We start from the raw sequence: 23,225 nt of genomic DNA, 5'->3' as shown, positions 1-23,225 counted from the left end.
TGAAAGTGAGGATTAGTCCGACCATATGATTTAGAAATATTATCAGAAAGTGCAATATGTAAGGTTGACCATTCATTATAATATTATGTCTTAATTCATGTTAACTAGAATAAATTCGACCCGTTTTACAGATCGATTAAAGTTAGAACCTTTGGCTTTAACATGGTAATATTATTAACAAAGGACATTATTATCTATCGGCTAAACAAAGGCCAATAACAATAAGTAAATTAACCTGGCAGCAAGATTAGGAGCCGCGCTAAACCCACGTGGCCGCAGGGACTCCTCGTTATGATCAGGTGACGGACAGATACTCCAACTCTTAGGTCGCGATGATACGGGAGTAATGGGCGTTGGTGCGATGGACACACGCCGGTTGGAACATATTGCCACGATGACACGTGCTAAACCATGAACTGCGCTTAACACATCGTTACAGATCACACCTTGAGTAGACACCGGTCAACTACTTTCTGGGCAGCGGGGATGAACCTTTTCTTGACCTGAAAACATTGTGTTAATGGTTAATAGAAGGGGCGGATTCTGAAAATCGTCTGAAAATAGCACTGATCTTATATGCTTCCAACAAGTTATCGAATTCATCTTTCAATGTCAACTTGACATCACTCAATAACTCATGGCTCAAGTAAATGTCGTGGAATCTTAAGAATCTATGACTCACTCACTTCCTTAAAATCTGAACACGCACAAATTGACCTTCTATCACCGACACCCCTTTTAATTGTGTGAAATAACACGTGACATTAACAGCGTACACAAAGCACAATAGATCTTCACACAGCAGCTCACGGCTGACATATTATAGTGTGCCCTACAATGAACACCACCTCACATAACAGGAAACTCTATCGGTAATTAGTCGATTAACACACTGTATGTACACTGTAATCCGCTCTAATACTAATGACGCACGACTGCTCGACTCCCCCGCCTCTACTCGTGGCAAATAGGTATCGTGTTTCTGTGATCGGTTGTAGAGGATTTTCACCACGTTCTAAATACACTTTATCATAATTTAAGCGTTATTAAAAGCATTTATCGCGAGCATCTCTACAATTTCTCATGAGTTCATTTTTACTAGTTTACACCTTGGATCGGCCAAAAAAGCACGATCATTTGCAAATGTTACACTCTTAACATGTGACTTTTAGAACTGACTGATGACTGGAGCAGCTAGGGATGATCATGATGCACAAGTTGCAATAATAACCACGGGAGCTGCTGTAAAATAGCAGGAAAAGACTATACTAACAATAACACATACCTTTTTCATATAATACATATAATGAGGAATACCAATGATAACGGTACTACATAATATTACAATCTATACACGGAGCAGTGTGTAAAAACAAGCAGCTCTCTGTAGACTGTAGAGTTTACACCATAATATTGAGCTTGTCATTAAGACGATTGCATGTGAAGTTAGCTTATGAACTTGAATTATACAAACAATTTAGTGATAGAGTCAAATCATGTTCCATCTTAATTACTTGGGAGACAATTTATAAAATTGATGCCACTCAGTGACCGTATTCAACCAGGGACCTGGGGTTACTGTGGGTGAGATAATTTTGATGACCTGGATAGTGGATGGTGGGAATTTTTTCACAGTAAAATTTGAATATTTGCCAGAGCCAGGAACAAGAAAAGAAAACTCTGTGTCGGAACAAACTACGTTCATGTGCTCGAATACATAGTCCAACAGTACTGCACTGAATACAAAAATCTAGGTACCAATTACCAAATATCAATAATAACTATTTAAGTTTCCCATCGATACTCAAATTTGATGCAAAGAAATAAAAATTGGCTTACCGAGACGATCTTGGAGGTAAACTTCTTAGCGCAGTCAGGACTCAGGTTCATGTCAGGTGGCGCTATGACAGGTCTTGAGATGTTGTCGTGAGACTGTGCTGCTTTTACCTGGTTTGTGCGCAGAATGTCCTTGATGAGACGCGAGCTGTCTGCTGGCGGGAATCTGGCTCGCACAGCACCGTCATGTGATATGTAAACCTGAATTGTTGTGTTGGAATTATTGGATTTTAGTAATTCCTGGTTTATACAGTGATTAGCGCAGCAGAAGGTAAGCAAATAGTGCTAAGTTCACCCAAGAGTATACCAGATACCTAGGAAAGAGTCAACAACCTGTACAGCTAAGTTGATTATTGATCGATTTTTAAAGATTTCGAGATCACAGTTTAAGAATTGAACACATTTAAAGGTCCAATAATATTGTATTGCTTCCAAGTGTTCCAAAATTGTTACAAAGCCCAATGCAATAGCTGAACCAAAAATCCCAATAACAAGATAAACACAAATGGTTAGCAAAAGAAGTTCAGCTGCTTGACTCACTCGAGGGGGTCTACATCGGGGTCTATAGAATGTCACTACATCTTCAATTAGAGAAACTTCGTTTAACTGATAAAACATGTTGATGGGGCACTACTACTTTTTAGAAAAATTCCAGCGGATAGCAGATGACCGTGGCTGTTAGCAAAGCATCTAGCAATGAAACACAACTAGTCGACTGGTACATGAACATTTCTTCAGAAAGGAAGAAGATTGATTGAAAATCAAATTGAAAAAGAAATCTTTGGTCTATGATATTGTATGATTTCACTTCTATGATTATATCAGATTTCAAGGATCAAGTTTAAGTGTACGTTCTTCTGATGTAAACAAAAGATAGAGCACCTATGACTCAACTTTCCGTCACGTCGGACAAGAAACTTCTTATATGAGATATAATAATGTTTTAAATCTGATTTCAAATATTTATCATCTATGGTATGACATTGACACAGTGCTTATCCTACATTATCAATAAAATATAAAACAGTCAACAAATATAATACAGAAAATAACAATTGGTCTAAAATAATGTAACTTTACAGGAGATTGTATAGTTATATATTAAGTTATAACTTAAGGTACTCACATCATTCAAGGACTTGTGCTTAAATATTTTTTGCAATTCCTGGACAGCTGCAGCACCATTCATCAGAGTTTTCACTATCCTAAAGATTTTATCAAATGAAGTGTTAAAAAATACAGTAGAACCCAGAGTAGCGACAATTCTTGGGGGAACAAGTTTTGACTAATTTGTAAGGAAATTGAAACATGGGATCCTGCAATATCAGTGGTATGTAAACAAATTTCTTCTGTGAAGAAACTATTTAGATCTTAGTTATAATCCAGACAATTCTCTTTGTCTGACAGTCCACATGCAAAACGGGTGAGAAATGGGAAGTTGTATTGTGATTTCATCATGTAAAGTGTGCAACATTTTCATCAGCTCTAGCTATATCTCCGGTTCTGATAATCTATACATATACATTGCAGTGTACTGCACTGCGTTCTATTATTACTGATTGTATTAGTTGATTGATACCAGAGAAAGGAGCTTTAATGTAGGCTATCATGTCTTTTTACAAGGATTTCAAGCCTCAAATTGTTTCCCTTCATGTTCAAATGTAACGGAATTTAATACATTCGCTTATCGTGATGATACTTATGTGGTGGCTTCATGAAATGCATATTTTACAGTTGAGTTCATCACAAATTGGTTTGACGTTTTCACTGCACCATTTCTTGTGATGATAATGATAATACATCCATCATTTTACTATTGTGATTTTGAACATTTGAAACTGCCCAAGAAGACAAAGTGTCCATGCTATCGGTAGATTTAAGTACTAGATGCTGTCCTCTTGATCTCTATAGTTTGATTTCGCAGATTTAATTTACGCAAAAACTAGCAGCAAAATTGGATAGCTAGTGGAAACTAGCAGATGTCTTACGTAAGCTAGTACTATTCTCCGCTAGTTTGCGCGAAGCGTCCGCTATACTCCGCTTGCCATCCGCTAGGTATAAATGCTGCATTTTAGCGCATCTCCGTTAGGCGCCCGCTAGCTTCCGCTAGCGATCCGCTGGCTTTTGTGTAACTTAAATCTGGCAATACGGACCTGTGTATAACCCAGCCTCTAAAACGGAAAAAAGTTTTAAATTAGTCAACATCATGATAGTTCCAATGTTTGAAGTGTAGTATACTTGTTAAGGGTATCCTTATGTGAAAAGGTTATGGATGGTGAATAAATATTAGCAACAATGTATCCGCCTATGCAGTATGCTGCAATTTCCCATAGAGTGGCAAAAGAGAATCAATCTGACGCAGCACGTGGGGTGGTGGTAGGATGCTCATTGCTCATGTTGAAAGTATATTTTCGGTTATATTGACTGTCATGTTGATATTATTAAATTGACAAAATTTATTTTTGTTTATATTTTGTCATTATTTAAAGATGGTATGTAGTTTTTAATATAACGTAGAATCATTACATAGCTAAATGTATTTGTGTTCGAAGAACCATGAACCTGAAAGTTCTATTTGTTAGTATAGTACATTAGAGCATCAAGGGCTCTAACAACTTTATTATCGGATGTTTACTTATATTTATTAGAGAAAAAACAATATACACATAATATTTAACGGCCAGGTAGCGCAGTTGGTTAGAACGCCTGTCTTACAATCGTTAGGTTGCGAGTTCGAAACCCACTGACTGCCTGGTCGTGGGGTGAGCGTCGTCGACGTTCAGCTAAGGATCATGAGTGGTCTATGCAGCCCCCCGGTCTACTCAGCCGAATACTCGAGAAATCGGGTGTGAGGGTTAAATGAGGAGCTGCACATTGCAGCAAAGTCTCGGACGAAGAAAGTATGGTACACACTACCTTAACCGTCACTGGCCAAAAAGATCCTTCGGCTTCCTGTAATTGGCTGGTTGCACTTGTGTAACATTGTGGCTGTTGGAATACACCGAAGTAAAATAAGTGTCTAGATAAAAAAATTAAAAAAATATAGCATTGAGCAATGACCCTATATAAAATTTCAATATACAAATTCAATAAAATCTAAGTACGTTTTATAAAAACCCTTTAAGTAGTATATATATATTATGATGAATATGAGAACTGGCCACGGGCCTAAATATTACATATCAATCAATTACAATTCATTAACATTACCAATATTAAAAACTATCGAAAATATTCAAGAAAGTATTCTCTAGCCAAGGGGCTCAATATTTAAATCTAAATCTTCAATATTGTCTGGTTTATATCGCAACTTGGGCCCTCTGTCCCCCCTTATCGAAATAACCGTTGTCTTTAATACCTCAAAGCGCAAGCGCTTTCTAAGATATGTAACTGAGTCTGAATAACGCTGACCCGTTGGAGATACATATATTATGATACTATTATTAATTTGTAATTGTAATGGCAATAAAATCTAAATTTTGTTTTCCTTAAATTTTGTTTTCCTTACATTGATATGTGATAGTTGGGAAAGCTCGCAAAGGAAAATTTGCAAATTGATCTATGCTGTATGCAAACTCTTCAGTATTTCAAATAATTTTGTAACTTAGTTCGTAACACGTCAAAAAATACGAAACAAACATGATAGCCAAAATTTCACATAGCCATGTGTATACGCGTACTGATTGACGCGCTTGCTTCGGCGGTCGCGCGCTATAACTGCAAGCGAGAGGGCTCTGGTTAGAGCAAGCCAAAATTTCGGTTTAAGTCTAGCTACATGCGGATGATTTCAAGTTTTATTATAATTTTGAGTTTTATGTCGATATTAACTAAATCAAAATTGACTAACAATTTATCGAACAAATTATTGTGTATGATATAGTAACGTTAGCCTTTATCCGGCGTCATTCTCTTCGGCCGGCGCGTTACCAGGCGCGCACCCAACCATATGTGCAGCGCTGTTTTTAAACTTTTCGCATACTGTACACAATTAATTAAACGGGTCGAGCAATAAATCATTGACACACGTTGCATGAACCCCTTAGGTAGTTGAAAAATTATAATTATATTATTTATTATGCGCTCCAATGAACAACGCGGTTTAGTAATCAGTAATACACTGTACTTCACATAGCCATGTGTATATGCGTACTGCGTGACACGTTTTTTCACAACGGCGGTCGCGCGCTATAGCAAGCGAGAGGCCACTTTGGTTAGAGCAAACACTCAATGAAACTAATAAATCAATGAAACACGAGTGCGCGGCTCCCCGCGGACGATACAGGATAGGTCACTGCGGGTGATAATCTGAAGACAGCTGTAGCTCCAACAGGGTTGTTGAGCGTATTTGTGGGTACAAGTTTATTGTTTGATAGATTCGTCCAGATAGGTCACTGCGGGTGATAATCTGAAGACAGCTGTAGCTCCAACAGGGTTGTTGAGCGTATTTAATTATTTGATGGATTCGTCCAGATAGGTCACTGCGGGTGATAATCTGAAGACAGCTATAACCCAAACGGGGTTGTTGACTGTATTTAATTATTTAATGGATTCGTCCAGATAGGTCACTGCGGGTGATAATCTGAAGACAGCTATAACTCAAACGGGGTTGTTGACTGTATTTTAATTATTTAATGCATAATGGATCCGTCCAGATAGGTCACCGCGAGTGATAATCTGACGACAGCTGTAGCTCAGACGGGATCTTCGAGCGTATTTTTGTGTAATTTAATAGTGCAATCTTGAGAGAAATTGGGGCTAGCATTGCTGGAAAAGGAAAACTGGGGAATGTTATTACTGTTCACTCCTTTCTCTCTCTTTCGTGACAGAATACTTCTAACCGTGTTTACCTTTTCTAGCAATGACAAGCAAAGAAGGATAACCGATTGGACTGGGGAGGAGTGGAACATTGGCAGCACACTACCGTCCAATCGGTAAGTATTTATAATGTTTAGTTATTAGGTATTTATTTGGAATTGGTTTAATTTGGTGGTAAAGTTATTCTATTATGTAATAAAGTATTTTGGTTTACAGGTTTTGTACATACGACAAATACGGGTTTTATTGTTTAACTAGAGGCCATCTAACAGGTGCAACGACTGTGGAAATAGTAAAACAACCGTGGGGGTCGCAACGTGATACAACAAATTTAATGATAAATCAAATTAATTTGTTGTTTGTATTTAAAATATTTTATCAAAAATACACAATTTCAATTTACTTGTCAACCAAATAAAACTTGTTGAACGTTGCATGTTTTTATTGCCTACCGAATTTGTAGCGCGATGCACTACTGGGCCGCGCGCCGCGCATCTTCTCGCAACGGCCACTGTAGATCGGCGAAATGTGAAAGATTGACATCGTAAATAAACTACAAATTTTCCTTGACAGATGTTACTCGTCTAAATTTCTTCGAAGTAGCGCGCGCCACTTTCTTCTCGAAATGTTGGCCCGATGGCAAGTGCTACGAAGTAGCGCGCGTCGGGCCTGATCATTAACAATGGTCAAAATTTTCCATAAAAATAGAAAAATACTATTTACAATTTGTCAAATAAAACGTTAAAATATCACGACGCCGCGCATGGATTTCAAGGATTTCAAGGATTTCAAAGGATTTCAAGGATTTCAAAATAAAATGATCATTACAATAAACATTGTGTCGGATCTAAATATTAAAAAATAAAGATAAAATGAAAGTCAAAAACGAAAAAAACCGAAACCTGTCCTGAAAAATGCACGGTTGACGGTTATGTGTGTATGAATTCTTAGTCGTTTCGATGTAAAATCGAGCGCTACTAAAATATGCATTTGCCATATATAATCTCATAAGATTTATTCATTGTCTCCTATCTGTTATCTAAATGCTGCTTAACATGCAAGTCACCTACAAGAAAAAAGCTTCCGTATGTGTGTATGTGTGTATGTGGGAAATTTCCAAGCGGTTATATTAAAAAACGGTAAGAGTTACGGGACTGGTTTTTCGGTATAGTGCCGACAAAACTCTGACGAAGCCAATAAGCAATATTTTTTAAATCGGCCGGTGGTAAGTGGTTTAATTGATGGTTTTGTACCACAAATGTTACATAAAATGGCTTGAGCAGTTTAATCAAGTTACGGGTCTCGCTCGCTCTCTCCCATTACTTCATAATATTATGTAGCGTTGGTACATATATCATAATTACATGCTGTCATGGATACTTTAAACTTATTAGGGAGGGAGCGCTTATAGCGGTCTGTTTGAACTGTAGAGAGAGTTCATATTTTCATACGACAATGAAATGCATGTTTTCAAATATGCGGGTGTGGTGGGGAGTTAATAAGGGTTAATTTCGATTGATTATTGTTTAAGATACTATTGTTTAAAATACTATTAGATACGTGAGGGCACTCTGAATAGAATTGCTCACCTAATACGCGTTTTGACTCTGTGGCTAAATACTTCTACCCTTTTTAACTGCAGCAGTGTAATCCCGGCCAAAGGCCGTGTTACACTAGTATATATATTGAGGATATATATAAAGGAATGAAAAATAAAACTTTTCGTTTCATTCATTGTTTAAATGGTTTGACATTGTATGTAGTAAAGAAAAATGTATTAACCTGAACTAGGTCGTTTGGGTATAATTTGAATTATTAAGATATGTTTACGAATAGTTGTGATGATCTTATGGACCATTATGTTTTGATTTGATTTAATTCATTACCTTATTTCCTGTGTGAGCGCATGATTTCTAGTTGATCTATAAAGCTAAGAACAACAAAATGAAGCACACACTTATGTGAACATTAGCTGAAGTTAAAATTTGAACTTTAGGTAGTAGGTAAGAGATGTTTTTCTTTTAGTTATTATTATTATTAAATCTAAAATAGCTAATAATTTAATAAATTATTAACAGGCCCCTTAACGTGGGCAATAATATACGCTTTATAAATTATATAAACAAATTGAAGTCTATTTTCCAATGTTGTTAAGTGTCTCTTTAGATCTGTTTTGGTCTTTCGTGGGAGTTCCCACATTTGTTGGTTGAGAATGCTCAACATAACATACATGTTTTAATACTTTCAACACTACTATATAACAAATAATTTGAGGACCCCGAAACTTCTGAGTTATACATCATAGTAGTAAATCTTTCAAAGTACGAAATATCTCTTTAAAAGAGCATCCTAGGCACCTTATAGATATCAAAACGCATAAAAAAGAAAACAAAAACATCAACCATCTTCTAACTTCTTCCACTCCTCCCTATCTAAAGCTAAAAATCTAAGGTCTTCGAAATCAGTCAAATTCTTAAGTCTAATATCAAGATTTCTACTAGTCAAGTCTTTTCTAATAACATCTAATAAGTTTAAACATGGTCTACCCCGTCTCCCTTCCATAAAAATATCAGAATTTATAGCAAATAACATAGAGGTGTATGCTGGTGAGTCTTCCTGTCCTCTTAAGATATGTCCTAACATTCTCCATCGAAACTTAGAGACTCTCACAGACAAGGGAGTGACATAACAACGAGCATAGAGTGCCTCATTAGAAATAACCCCAGTAGGCCATCTGATGTTTAGGATTCTTCGGAGGTGTTTGCGATGAGCAATATCAAGTTCATTCAACGAAGCTAGTGGTGCAGCCCAGGAGTTGCAGTTGTAGAGTAGAATAGAGACTACTTGTGCTTCGTAGATTTTGATCTTCCTTTGGACTGAAATCTTGCTCTTCATCCAAACTTTCTGAAATTTACTAAAGGCAACATTACCAAGGAATATTCGATTCTTGATATCCTTAACAGTGCACATCAACGATCCTAAAGTTTTGTTAGAGCGCCACTCTTCATCACCTCTATACACTTTTCCAACAATCACCTTGCGTTTAACAGTGGGTTTAGGATCTGCTAAATAAAAATGGACAAATTCAGTCTTGGAAGAATTGATATGAAGGTCCCACTGCTGGAATATATCTTTAGCGATAGGAAGCATTTCTTTGAGTGGAGCAAGTTCAGTGTTATTAAAGTCAATATCATCAGAGTATCCTGTTTCGAGTGGCATGAATTCTTCTGAGATAGGAGGATCAGGGATTGGATGATTCACTGGGTAAGGTGTTGATGATACTTGGGAGAGTACAGATCTGAGGTGAATAAGTGCAGCGGCTTCAACAACAGTAAATAGATTACCTGATAGTGCATCTCCTTGAAATGCTCCAGTTGTGCTTTGGAACTCAATTGATACAGTATTATTAACTTTTACTTTCAACATTGTGTTTGATAGTAGGAGCCGTACCATCCTAATTTCATCACTAGTACAGCCAGCATCTTCAAGAACATTGAGTACTGTTTCTCTGCTGATGGTGTCAAAGGCACTTGACATGTCTATACTCATTCTGTGGTACCTCCAATGCTTTCTAAGTACCACTGAGGTTAGCATACGTTGAGACCAAATTATATCGCCACAACTTCTACCTCTCTTGTAAGCACTTTGTGTAGGACCGGTGTACTGATCTAGCTTGCCTTGGATACGTTTTAGGGTAATCATTGACAGTAATTTTCTGGAGCAGTTTGAGAGGGTGAGAGGTCTGATGTTTGCTGCTGGACCAAGTGGTTTCTTAGGCTTTTGGAGTGGAGTAATGTTGCCTTTTCCAATAGATGTTATGGTGGTGTTTGTTTCAAATGCGGTATTTATACAGTCTGCATATTTCTGAAATACACTTCTGTTTGCATACTTAATCAATTCACTTGGGATATCATCAGGCCCAGTGGCTCTACCATTCTTCAAAGCTTTAGCAGCTATCTCAACTTCAATAGCAGTAATAGGGTCAGCGAGAGGACTAGGTTGATCAAAGAAAGTGTCAATAGGCTCAACTGTATGTTTTGCAGTGAACTTCTCTTCAAAGTGGTTCTTTAGTGTAGCAGCTTTTCCAGTGTCTGTACCTATGAAGTTAGAGTTTTCATCATGCACACTTATGGTTGGAGCACGTTTGATACCTGCTAGTTGGCCAGTGGCTGAAAAGTATGCTCTAGAACTATCAGTTTCGTTTATCTCTTCAGCAAGAGTGTCTGCATGCTCTTCTTGAAGGAGCTTGATTCTCTTACGAGTGTCATTTTGAATACGATTGATTTTGGTATGTATAACTGATCTATCTTCAGAGGTGTTGTTCTGATTGAGTAGAGCTTGTAGAACTTTCTTTTCATCAGACATCTCTCGAATTTCAAGGTCATTACAAAAGTTTTTAGGGCGTTTCCTAGGAAGGTATCCAATACTAACCTCAGCAGCTTTATGTACATTGTGAAACAAACTATTCATTTCTTCCTCAGGGTTAGGATTAACAGGGCTGTCTGTTAGAATATCATTCAATGTGTTGTTGTAATGCATTTTAGCAGCAGGATTACTGACAAGGGTTGTGATATCAAAATGCATTTTAGGTTTCTGTTTGGGGAAGACAAGGTGAGCGTCACTGAAGTTGAAACGTGTAATAACAATTTTGTGATCAGATTTAACAAGAGTACCCCCATAACTTCGAGAATTCACTAAAAGTTTCTTCAATCGACTGGTACATAGGACATAGTCAATTTGAGAGTAGTAGGGCAAAGTGCGATGTGAGTTTTTAGGAGCTGCGTAGTCTTAAATAAATAAATAAATAAAGTCAATTTTTACAGCACAGCAATATATATCTAAATATGAGATCCTCTGTAATCATAATGTATAAAAAAAGGAGCTTTTCTCTGTGCTGAAGGATGAATCAAGGCAGATCATGGTTCTGTTAGCAGGCCACCCTAGTTATGGACAATACATATATATAAAATAATAAAATTATAATTTTAAAATTGTGTCAAGATTGAACTAAAACATAACTCAGGGTAAAATAGACGTATTCCCTTCGTCAAATTAACTATTTACAATACTAAACTTAAACGAACTCCGGGTAAAATAAACGTAATCCCTTTGTCAAACTTGCTATTTACAATAAGTTAATAAATTAATACGGTTGAAATTTATTTCATATTCAATAACAATGTAGCATCAATATAATTGATACAAATGAGGAGCATACATAGCAGTGAGAATTGCACATAACAGGAGGACTGGAGGTATGGAGCAATAATGATTGACAGTGCACCTTTCCACTGATGTTCCTAATTTCCTGTAATAGCTTAATAGGCATGGAAATACTTTGATTGCAGGGGATAGATTGGATTCACTTATGTACTGAGATAACTTAACCGAAATAACATAACTGCCTAGATACATTGGCTAGTGTTGGGTGGGATCATGAATTTATCGTAAGAGTTATCCCCTTGGTAATTCTCATCAGTTAGCACCATATTCATAAGAGTTTCTTTGTATAACTTAGAAAATTTCTTAACGTCGTCACACTCTCTAAGGGACTTTGGTAATATGTTCCAGGCCTTAGTTCCTAGATAGTTAAACTCCTTGTGAGATCTTGATTTAGGAGTATAAAGATTGCAGTTTTCTGCCTCACGTGATCCACCAGAAATATACGAGAATTTCCCGATAAAATGCTTTGGACATGTTTCATTGATTATACGCGACGGTACATATATGAGCTAAGATGAACCTGTCGTCTCAAATGGAGAGGAAGCCATCCCATATTTTTGTATACATTAACCGACCTCTCTCTGATGTTTACATCTAGGGCTATTTTAGCAACCTTTTTGTACATGATATCTAACTCTCCTAGTCGTTTTTTATATGTTCTTGACCAGATGGTGTCTAAGTAGTCAAAATGTGGCAACATAAGTGCATTAGCAAACATCTTTCTGAACTTAAGAGGGAGAAGTTTTTTTGATCTATACATAGCACCAATTCTTTTGGATATCTTTTTCTTAATGTTATCAATATGTTCATTAAATGTCAATCTGCTGTCAACTATAAGTCCAAGGTACTTATGGGATTTAGTTTCACAGATTACCAAAGTAAGGTCATCACAAATTTCAACAAGGATGGCAGCAAGGTTAGGCTTAGAGTCAAGGATCATTAGTTTTGTTTTTTCATTATTCAGGGATAGTTTATTAGCCTGAAGCCATCTGATAACTAATTTCAACTCTTGTTTGATGTTACCATAGTTTCCTCTAGATATATTGTCAAAATATAATGCACCGTCATCAGCAAATAGATAAGGTTTAGAAAATAGGCATGCATTAGGCAGGTCATTGATAAAAATGCTGAATAGAATTGGTCCTAATATACTTCCTTGAGGCACTCCAGAGTTCAATGAATGTAAACTGCTTATCCTACTCCCAACTCTAGTTTGCTGTAATCTATCTGTGAGGAAGCTCCTAAACCAGCTCAATGCAGTATCTTTTATTCCATAATGCTTCAGCTTTTGAATGAGAATATCATGGTTAACAGTATCAAATGCCTTTCTGATGTCCAGGAAGATAATTGCAGGATGCTTGGCACTGTTCTTAGCAGTAAATATGCGATCAAACAGATCTAACATGAGATAAGTTGTAGAGTGATCTTTACGGAAACCATATTGATGCTCTGAAAGTATTCCCTTTTCATCAAGATATTGAGTCAGTTGGGAGTTCACACAAAATTCGATGCACTTTCCAAGTATCGGTAAAATTGAGATTGGTCGATAATTACTAGGATTCTCAGTATCACCATCCTTATGGATTGGGGTGACTTTTGCAACCTTGCAGCTGTTTGGCATGATGCCACTGGATAAACTCAAATTTACAAGATGTGTTAATGGAGCAATAAATCAATAAAACCAATTCTTGTTGTTATATGACGGACAGGGTGCTGGAAGCTAGTGTTGCAAGCAAAAAGTTTTTTATCAACAAGAAAATTAAGAAGATGCTCTCCATTTGAATTCCTCTTTCCAGACCCATACATACCCATAAAGTCATTATACCCGAAAACAATATCTGAATGAGACAATTTACCGAGTCGAGAGTTGAAATCTCCAAGAATATATAAGTCCCAACTTGATGGGATATCAACAGCTTTGCCAAGAAACTTGTAGAAATAATCACGTCTCTGCGGATACTTATCACAATTTACTTGAGTGTGTCCATAGGCATTGATAACACGGCAAAGTCTTGGTTTACCTGATTTACTTGGTATCTCAAGATCTAGATAAGCAACCCTGTCACTGATACTGTTGTAACACTTGATGTAGTTGGTATAGACTGAATTTACAAGAAAACCAATACCTGCTTGCCACTTATTGTCAAATTGCTGAAAGTTTATGAAGCGATATTTGTGTGATTTCCCATCATCATCTGTAAAATGCAAAACTGAATCCTCAAAGTGACGACATTTTGTTTCTTGCACAGCGAGAATGTCTATTTTACGATAATAGCAATCTCTCAAAAGTTCATCCCGTTTAACTGGAGAAGTAATACCCAGGACATTAAAAGTAGCTAGAGTGAAGATTAGTGCTGTGCTTCTTCTTTTGCGTTCTGATGTAGATAATCTACTCTGTACGTTGCCGCCAGAGCATCTGCCGAAATCACTCGAACAGGCCATCCTAAAATATATATCATAAAAGATTTTATATCTGTCTCCATCCTCCCAAAAGAATGGTGGATCCCGATCAAAACTCAGAGGGGCTGGACTCCTCAAATCATGTCTTACAGGGGCAACATGACAATGGTAATGATAATGACAATGATGATAGTGCCAGCCCCCCTTGTTTTGTTGTGAACGATCCACGTATGTTAGCTGCTGATGGAATCTGCAGAAACTGCTCGTTTGATTCTAAAGGAGAAGTGGTATGTTGTTATGAATGTAAGAGCAATTTTCACGCTACTTGTTATGAACTAAAGGACGGTAAACGTGTTAACTTTCCTGATAATGTATGCTCCCCGTCCTTACTGAAATCTTTCAATGCTAACACTGAATCAAAACAGAAAGGTAAACGTGTTGGAAGTTTCCTCTTCCATTGTGACTCTTGTGTTACATTAGCAAACCTGAGAAACGCTGCTGATTTAAAAACCCATGTACACACCCTTGAAACAAAAATGTCAAAACTAGATGCTGACATAGACACCATTAAAAATCTCTTGTTAAATCCTGCCACTCTTCATGGATTAAGTTTGACCGCAGGAAACTGTTCCATATCACCAACCCTTTCACCAGTTAATAGTAACCATGAAACTGGTGGCTCTAATGGTGTTGTCGAAAATCCCTGGCGTGACAGCAGCAGAGTAGAAAAACTGAGGCATCCAGCTTCAGTAATAGTCTCTGAAGGGGGAGAAAAAGTTCCATTATCTGACCTTAAAACTATTATCACAGAAAATAACATTTTTGTAGATAATACCTTCGAAAACAAGAAAGGTGAGACAGTTATCACCACATCTAGTCAAGCTGATCGAACAAAGCTAGTTCAATCTATCTCCAAAAAATTTCCCAAATCTGATCTCAAGCAACCTATAACCAAATTGCCTACGATATCCATTTCCGGGATTAGAGATGAAATCACAACCGATGATCTCTTTGAAACCATTATGAAACTTTACCCTGACATCAAGTCCCTCATTGATTCTGGTGAAACATTCTCTGTACTCTCAGTCCGCAAACAACGAAATTATCAAACAGAAAAACCACTTTTTCAAGCTTCTGTCAGAGTGAGCAATGCCATAAGGAAGCTAATCGAAAATCGTGACAATTTCCTATCGATAGGTTTGTACCGCTGCAAGGTGTATGATCACTTTTACATCAAACGATGTAATAAATGCCAAAAGTTTGGTCATTACTCAGCCCAGTGCCAAGCATCTAACCATGTCTGTGCTCATTGCACTGAAGATCATGAAACTAACTCATGTACAAATAAAGACACACATTCCTTTCAACGCAACCCTCCTGTGCTAACTGTAAAAATTCTAATAGAACTGATGAACAGTACACACACTCAGCCACAGATAGATCATGCCCAGCCTATATCTCTGAACAGCACAAGCTTAAGCATTCAATCTCATATTACACCCAAAAAAACTGGTGAAGAACAAGACTGGAGTTAAGAGCCTTAGTATGAAATGTGCAAGCTGGAATGTTCGCTCTCTAAACAACAAAGTTGACCATGTTATGAACTTTTTAGAAGATAACAACATATCTATTTTCTTTGTTACAGAAACATGGCTAACTGATGAGAACAACAACACCACTGCAATAATAAAAAACTATGGCTATAAACTTTACCAAGTGTATCGCAAAGACAAATCAGGTGGAGGTGTTGCCATAATCTACAAATCATGTGTTTGTCTAATCAAAGTTTTTGCCAACAATGACGGATCATTTGAGGCAATTAACGCAAAACTGAAACTTGTTGATGGGTCTGTCGTCTTCTGCTCATGTGTCTACCGTCCACCTGGGTCCTTGGGAAATTTCCTCTCTGATTTTGAAGATTTCCTGGCGGATGCATTCTCAAAATACAAGCATTTCTTGCTAGGAGATGTTAATATGCACCTAGACAGAATCTCTGCCCATGTGAGCGAGTGGAGCACCATACTATCATCTTTTGGGCTTCATCAACTTGTCTACTCACCAACACATAAAAAAGGTCACATCCTTGATCCTGTTATTTCTTCGCACAAAGTAGTAGATCAAACTTCTGTTGAGGTAATGCAAAACATGGCCAAAAGCTTCCCATCCTGTGACCACTATCCGATTATATTTCAGCTTCATAAGCCTCCTGACATCGACAAATGTGAGAAAGTCATACGCTTTAGAAAGATCAGAGACATAGATCAGGAACAATTTAAAGGTGATTTATCTGTTGCTCTATCTGAGTTTGTTTTTGAAGAAAAGAGCTTCTCTGATGTTGTGACTCAATTTAACAATGGGTGTCAACATATACTAAATGTACATGCTCCAGAATATTCCAAAACCATCAAAGACATTCCCACTGCTCCCTGGTTCGATGGCAAATACAAAGTTGCAAGAGCCGACAGAAGAAAGGCTGAGAAAGCCTGGAAAAAGTCAAGTCTTGACATTGATCATGATATCTTTGTTCATTTGCGAGAGCACTGTTCAGAGCTGACTCTCAAAAAGAAAAAACTGTTTTTCTCTAATACTTTCCAAAAATACAAACACTCACAAAAGAGCCTTTACAAATTTGTAGACACTTTCCTGGATAAAGAAAAGAACCTCACTTTACCATCTTCAGAAAATCTTCAGGAAACTGTAAATGCCTTTAACCAGTATTTTACTGAAAAAATTGAGAAAATCCAAACATCATTTCCCAACACTACTGTGACTAATAGTTCTCCAAACTTCAATGGCCAGGCATTATCTGAATTTAGAAAAGCTACTATTTTTGAAGTAAGAGAATTGATCAAAGAATCTGGCATCAAAACCTCATCGATTGATCCACTACCTAAAGAACTCTTGTCAGAGCACCTTGAGCTAATCCTCCCTACCCTTTGTGATATTATCAACGTTTCTCTTTCAACTGGAAGTATGGAGGGAATCAAACTAGCACATCTCACTCCCCTAATCAAAGGAGATTCCCTAGACACTGAGAACTTAAAGAATTATAGACCCATCTCTAATCTTACATTCATCGGTAAACTCATTGAGCGCTTTGTATTAAAATGCCTCAATGAACATCTAGCCAAGAATAATCTCAACATCGACCACCAGTCTGGTTACAAAAAGCATCACAGCACAGAAACACTCCTCATTACCATAGTCAATGACCTCCTCATAGCCACTAATGAAAACACAGCAACAGTTGTAATGCTTTTAGACCTGAGTGCTGCATTCGACACAGTTGACCATATCAAACTGATCAATATATTGAAGTGTGAGATTGGGATTGCGGGAACAGCCTTGAAATGGTTCACCAGCTTCATCCGTGGTCGTTGTCAAAAAGTCAAGATAGGTGACCTAGAATCTGAAGAAATTGTAATAAAGTTTGGTGTCCCACAGGGCTCTGTCCTTGGCCCTGTGTTGTTCAATATCTACATCCGCTCAATTTACTCTTCTGTAAAATCAAAGCAATTTCTGATCCATGGCTATGCTGATGATCACCAGATCTACAAGTCATTTTCATCCGCTACAGAATATCAAGTCCTCAGCGAAGACCTGCCCTCCTGTTTTAGAGAAATCGAGACCTGGATGACGAATCACTTCCTTCTTCTGAATCCAACTAAAACTGAAATTATAGTTTTTGGTTCAAAACGTTTATTGTCAGAATTAGAAATTGGTGGTGTCTTCCTAAAATCTTCTGTCTGTATAAGACTTGTTAACGTTACCAAAAACCTTGGCTTTACATTGGATTCCTCTCTGACTCTAAATCCTCAGATAAAGAAGCTTAAAGCTGCAAACTGCCACAAGATGGGGAATATTGCAAAGATGAAACCATTCCTCTCTGAAGATCAAATGCAAATCATCGTACAATCTCTTGTTATTAGTTCGCTTGACTACTGCAATGCACTTTACTATGGTACTAATCATTCTGTTTTGAAACAGCTACAATCTCTGCAAAACAGAGCATGTCGCTTAGTTAAAGGTCTAAAGAGGAGAGAAGAAGTTGAGCCCTACATAAAAGAACTTCATTGGCTCAAGGTACAAGAACGTATTGAATTTAAAATACTCCTGCTAACTTTCAAACTGCTCCATGGACTAGCACCTTCATACCTGTCAAACCTTGTCAAGTACAATCCCAGTGGTGGCAGAGATGTGTCTCTTCATTGCCCTATAAACAGTCCACCAAGAGCCTTCTCTTCATCTGCTCCAAGATTATGGAACAACCTTCCTCAAGAAATCAGGAAATGTGTAAACATCAATGACTTTAAGGGAAAACTAAAAGCTCATCTGTTTAGAAAGTCCTTTGATATGTACTGAGTAAATAATACATTATCAGAAGATTTTTAAAATCTTCATCCTATAGCAGGTCAATTTTACGCTTTAAATTAAATTATTTTAGGCTACTAATTTTTCAGGATTTTCGGGCAACATTCGAGATATTATTCTTTTCCGTGTTTCACTGTGTCTGCCAACAAAATTTTAGTGTAGGTCAGAAAAGGAGGCTCTATCCCGGGACACCAACATTTTTTGGGTTGGCACCCGGGAGAAAGCTGCCTTATTCTCTGTATTTTGTCTCAAGTATTTTAGCATCTTCTTCCACTCTGTTTATTTCACCGTCTCTAGACTTGTATGTTGCCCAGATAATTTGACATGACTGTATTGGATTTTCTGTAACATCAGTTACTGTTCTGCAGTAAGCTTTTTTAATAATTTTGTATTGTATATTGAAGTATTCAGATTGTTTGTATATTTGGAGTTATATATATTTGGAGTCTCATACATAGATTTCTTGTGGTCATCATCTATTTTTCATATGTTTTGTTAGAAAACCTGCTAACCTTTCTTGGATATCTTCTTGTTAAAGGTGTTTCTGCCTTATTTAGTCAGGATTTAACTTGTAGCTATAAACTTCCGTTTTTAATTCCAGTCCAAGGCGAGATGCACGATCTCTACTGTCATTTAGGTATCTTTTACAGCTGAGCATAAGGGTTAAATTTAAATTATTTAACCTTTTGGTGCTGTATCAAAATAACATTAATTTATTATTATTATTATTATTATGATGCTTGACTGCTTTATTGACCCGGACAGGCACCGGGGGCAGACATCCCAACACCAGTGCGTTGGGACATAGTGTTGGTCTGCTTCAGGACGTGTTAGATCCTAGAGAAGCCGCCATCCCCTCTACTGCTTTAGCTCAGCAGCAGCATGAGCCCTGGTTTCCTGCCACATTGGTACCTCTGAAAGTACAGAAAAGTGGTGGATTTCGGGGTCCAGGATACTCCCTCTTTGTTCTTTATGGTGGTAATATTTCTCTGAGATGTTTGCAGAGTCTTTATTTCATGATCTTTCTAGTCGGATAAATCCTGGAGAGCATCATTTTGTCCCCAAAGAAATTCGACTCTCCTAATGAATGCTTTTTGTGTGCTGCTTTTTGTTAACACTTCATCTAGATAGGAATGTGAGTCTGCCCCACCCAGCTCTTCTTTCAGTTGCAGGTAACTGGTGTCTTGCACCTCCAGACACAATAGGAGCTGGTGTACGGGGGAATCAATGAAGCTGTTACAGAAACGACAGGCCTCACCACTGCCACCACCCATGATCTTCTGGATGTTCGCAAAGAGTGGTGAGCTGCCGTGAATGTAGTCCATTATTCCTTTATTCGGCTGTCCAGATTTTTACTCGTGTTGTGCCCGAATAAAAAGTTGTTTTTGTCTAGGAGCAGCCCACTGTTTTTGATCTTTGTGATCACACCGAGTATCTTGGTCTCCTTGTTGTTACTGACAGTTCTGCATTGCAGATTTGTTTCGATGCTGTCAATCCAGATCTTATTTTTGTAGCTCATTATGTCTGCCTGAGTGTAATAGGCTAGATCCTTGAAATGTTGCTGCGTTAGGTCTATCATTCTGGTTCCGTGTGACTTATTTTCTTTCCAAAGGAAGTACTTTTTCAGTGACATTGTTAGGACATGAAAACTTGGTATTCTGCTTTCATCAACTTGGTAGAGGGTAGCTGAAAGATTGTCACCTTGTGTGAGTATTTTGCACATGAATTTAACCGAGAGAGCTTCGTGTTGCACATCCAGTGGTGGTAGGTGGAGAGCAAGTTCGGTTAATTCCCTTTGTGGGTTCAGGACTGATCCAGATATTTTTAGAATTATTTTATTCCATAAGCTTTTAAATTGATTGAGACACTTGTGAAGCCAAATAGGTGCTGCGTAGAACAGTTTAGTGAGGACCATTGTCTTAAGGAGGAGAGTGAGGCTGTAAACGTTTAGACCATAGTTGCGGTTAGTTGATTTTGTTATTAATCCCCACTTTCTTTTGCATTCTTTAAGTTTTTGAGACGCATGTTTCTTGAGATTGAGGTCCTCATCTACTATTACCCCAAGGACCTTCGTACTTTTGACGTAGTTGATGCTTTTCCCATTAATACATAATTCTGCAGGTTTCTGTTCTTCATTATAGGCTGCAGTTTTCAAGATTATTGCCTCTGTTTTATTTGTATCACAGTTCACTACTAGCTTGTTCTTGATGCACCACTTGCTAAGGTGGTCACATACCATCTGCATTTTTTCATGGCATCCGGAGATGTTCTCAAAGGAAATCATAAGTGTACCATCATCTGCAAATTTGTAGCAGCTTAGATAGTTAGATATCTTTTTACCTCTTCCGGGGTGTTGTGCGTCATGTCTGCTATGTATAGGATAAAGAGGAGAGGTGTGAGTACAGCCCCCTGAGGTAGTCCAAATATTGTGCATTTTCTTTTTTCTCCTTTATAGTTGTTCAATTTTAGACATATCGTCCGGTTGAACAGGAAACTTCTCAGCACGTTAAGAATATTTCCTTGAATACCGAGAGTTGATAGTTTGACACATAGTGATGGAAGATGAACACTGTCAAATGCCTTTTCGAAGTCAAGGAAAAGCACTATACATGCCAGCTTCTGTCGTTTAACTTCCTCAAGGTTAGCCAGCATTCTGAAAAGATATCGCGTTGTTGATCTCCCTCCAATAAAACCTTCCTGATCTTCATCAAGAGTTCCTTCAATGTCCAGGAAGAGTCTCAATCTTTTATCTAGCACTCTTTCACAAATCTTTCCAAAGTAGGATGATATGGAAATCGGTCTATAAGCACCAGGTAACATGTAGCTGGATTTTCCTTCTTTCCTCAAGAATGTTACATCGGAAGATTTCCACAGCCATTTTCCTGTGCTCATACACCAGTTAAATATTTCTTTTAGTAAAATAAAGTAAAGTAAAAGTAACAGGTTTCCACCTTCCAGTCTTCTTCGAATGAAGCAGTGCCTGGGTGACCCAGGTTATCATGGAGATGGAAATTATAGAATCAAGAAAACAACAATTTCAAGAAAACAACAATTTTATTTAGTATCAATTAAAGCAGACAAAAATATATTTCATATCTTACTATATATAAAGCGAGACGATATATATATATCTGTGCCATTTTACTGACACCACGGCATCAACTTTAACGCGACTTTCCGCAAAAACCGTAAAAGATATACAACTGGAACTTTTTTGGCTGGGTCAAATGCTTTAATGGCCTTCAAATCAGCATGAAAAAATAAAAAATTGGCCAAGGAATAATGATTTTAGAGCCGAAAATTTGGACCCCCAAGTGGTGTCAAAAACGCCAATTAAATAGGTAATAATTATTTTAGTATTTTGAGTCTTGACACCGTTTAGGGTTATATTATACGGGTTCCTGCTAGTATATATAACTAGCACGAACTTTAGATCAGATATCTTAGGGGACTTGGAGTAGCAAGAGATTGACTAGAAGGTATATACCTTTTACAAAGATACGTCGAGAAGAATCCAGGGTGATACAGGATCGGAGAGTGCAGACCAAAAGTTTACGCACCCACCTTTGCCTCCTGAGTTCTTGGGTGGATAGAAATTTATGCAAACTTGGTCGTTTATACTCCAAGTCCCTTTCTTAAAAGAAGTAGTATTAACTATGTCTAGAGTTAGCTTCGTTCAATAATAACAATATCAATATAATCAATATCAATACCAGATAAACCTACCGAATAAATTATTAAATATCAATTAATTCATTCCGATAAAAAATTTTATAAATTTAGATATTTAGTATCTAAAAACATTACAACAATGGTTAAAAAGCGCCCAAAATCGATTTGAAAGATTTTCTGTCTATAGTACAATCATGATAGTAATAGTAAGTGTGTGCCGCTGCAATTAGATTTGATTACTGCAATTTAAAATTGTTTGGAGTCCAAGTATCTCTCCTTTTTAGATTAGTTTAGAATCTAATCTAATCTAATCTAGAAAGGAGAGATTCTATAAAAGCAGAACACAGACATTTCTTCTCTCTCGATTTCTTGACCACTAAGATGGATGTCCAGAAACATGGCACGTATACGTAGGACCTTTAAAGTGTACTCTTGCTTTAGTCAAGATCTTTTGGAAGGGAGCGATCATCTTTATTCAACCCTCCATTATTCAGCTGATTTAGGAACACTTTTAGCTCCCGAAATTGAAAGAGTTCATGGTCAGATATCCACAAGTAAAACAGGATACAATTGTATTAAGTATAACAAAATTTAAGTAAAACAAAATTTAAATTTTATTGCCATATTACATTGAATAATAATATCATAATAAACATAGTTAAACTTGAATATCCGATAATAAACTCATGGATATTAGATATGCTCATGAAATGTAAAATACGCTTTTTACATATTACTCGAAAATTCGCTTTCAATTAGCTCTTTCTAAGAGGGGGACCCATGTTACTGCAGCGTTTTCCTTCCTCTGAAGTGTTTCATTCAGTTAGCCTTGATTTTGTTCTAAATGAACATTTATTCTAGTACTTTGAAGTGAAGTAATTGTTTAGTTCTTTAATTTTATACTAAAT

At 37.2% G+C, this 23,225-nt stretch overlaps 3 protein-coding genes across 9 annotated transcripts in view; 1 reads left to right on the top strand and 2 right to left on the bottom strand.

The window, feature by feature from the left end:
- The window catches only part of LOC134820583 (uncharacterized), an 86,137-nt gene extending 83,065 nt beyond the window's left edge, over window positions 1-3,072 (bottom strand). For 2 of the 7 annotated variants that reach the window (XM_063831044.1, XM_063831042.1), the window contains exons 1-4: window positions 2,963-3,046; window positions 2,377-2,442; window positions 1,840-2,037; window positions 236-503 (exon numbers count right to left, since the gene is read on the bottom strand). The gene's annotated coding sequence lies outside the window, so the exon portion shown is untranslated. Of the gene's footprint in view, window positions 1-235; window positions 504-1,839; window positions 2,038-2,376; window positions 2,443-2,962 lie in introns of all 7 variants that reach the window. The other 5 variants (XM_063831041.1, XM_063831045.1, XM_063831040.1 and 2 more) reach the window with 4 other exon arrangements.
- Window positions 441-11,235, bottom strand: LOC134821346 (uncharacterized). The gene is made up of 3 exons (XM_063832089.1): window positions 9,688-11,235; window positions 1,840-2,037; window positions 441-503 (listed from the first exon to the last, which is right to left on the bottom strand). The coding sequence occupies exons 1-3, from the start codon at window positions 11,233-11,235 to the stop codon at window positions 441-443; spliced, it is 1,809 nt and encodes a 602-aa protein (XP_063688159.1).
- The window catches only part of LOC134820584 (exportin-2-like), a 35,704-nt gene continuing 21,378 nt past the window's right edge, over window positions 8,900-23,225 (top strand). The window contains exon 1 of the mRNA XM_063831049.1: window positions 8,900-8,926. The gene's annotated coding sequence lies outside the window, so the exon portion shown is untranslated. The remainder of the gene's footprint in view (window positions 8,927-23,225) is intronic.

Source organism: Bolinopsis microptera, chromosome 9 (genome assembly GCF_026151205.1).
Source record: "Bolinopsis microptera isolate Bmic1 chromosome 9, MBARI_Bmic_1.0, whole genome shotgun sequence".
Classification (NCBI taxonomy): domain Eukaryota; kingdom Metazoa; phylum Ctenophora; class Tentaculata; order Lobata; family Bolinopsidae; genus Bolinopsis; species Bolinopsis microptera.
Note: the sequence above shows the minus strand (reverse complement) of the source record. Positions and strands in the feature narration are given on the sequence as shown.

Excerpts from the sequence above, each read along its gene's own strand:
- LOC134821346 (XM_063832089.1), bottom strand. The coding sequence starts at position 11,235 with ATGCATTTTGATATCACAACCCTTGTCAGTAATCCTGCTGCTAAAATG. Across the intron at positions 2,038-9,687 it reads AACCCACTGTTAAACGCAAG|GTTTACATATCACATGACGG; the intron begins GTGATTGTTGGA and ends ACAACAATTCAG. Across the intron at positions 504-1,839 it reads TTACCTCCAAGATCGTCTCG|GTCAAGAAAAGGTTCATCCC; the intron begins GTAAGCCAATTT and ends CAATGTTTTCAG.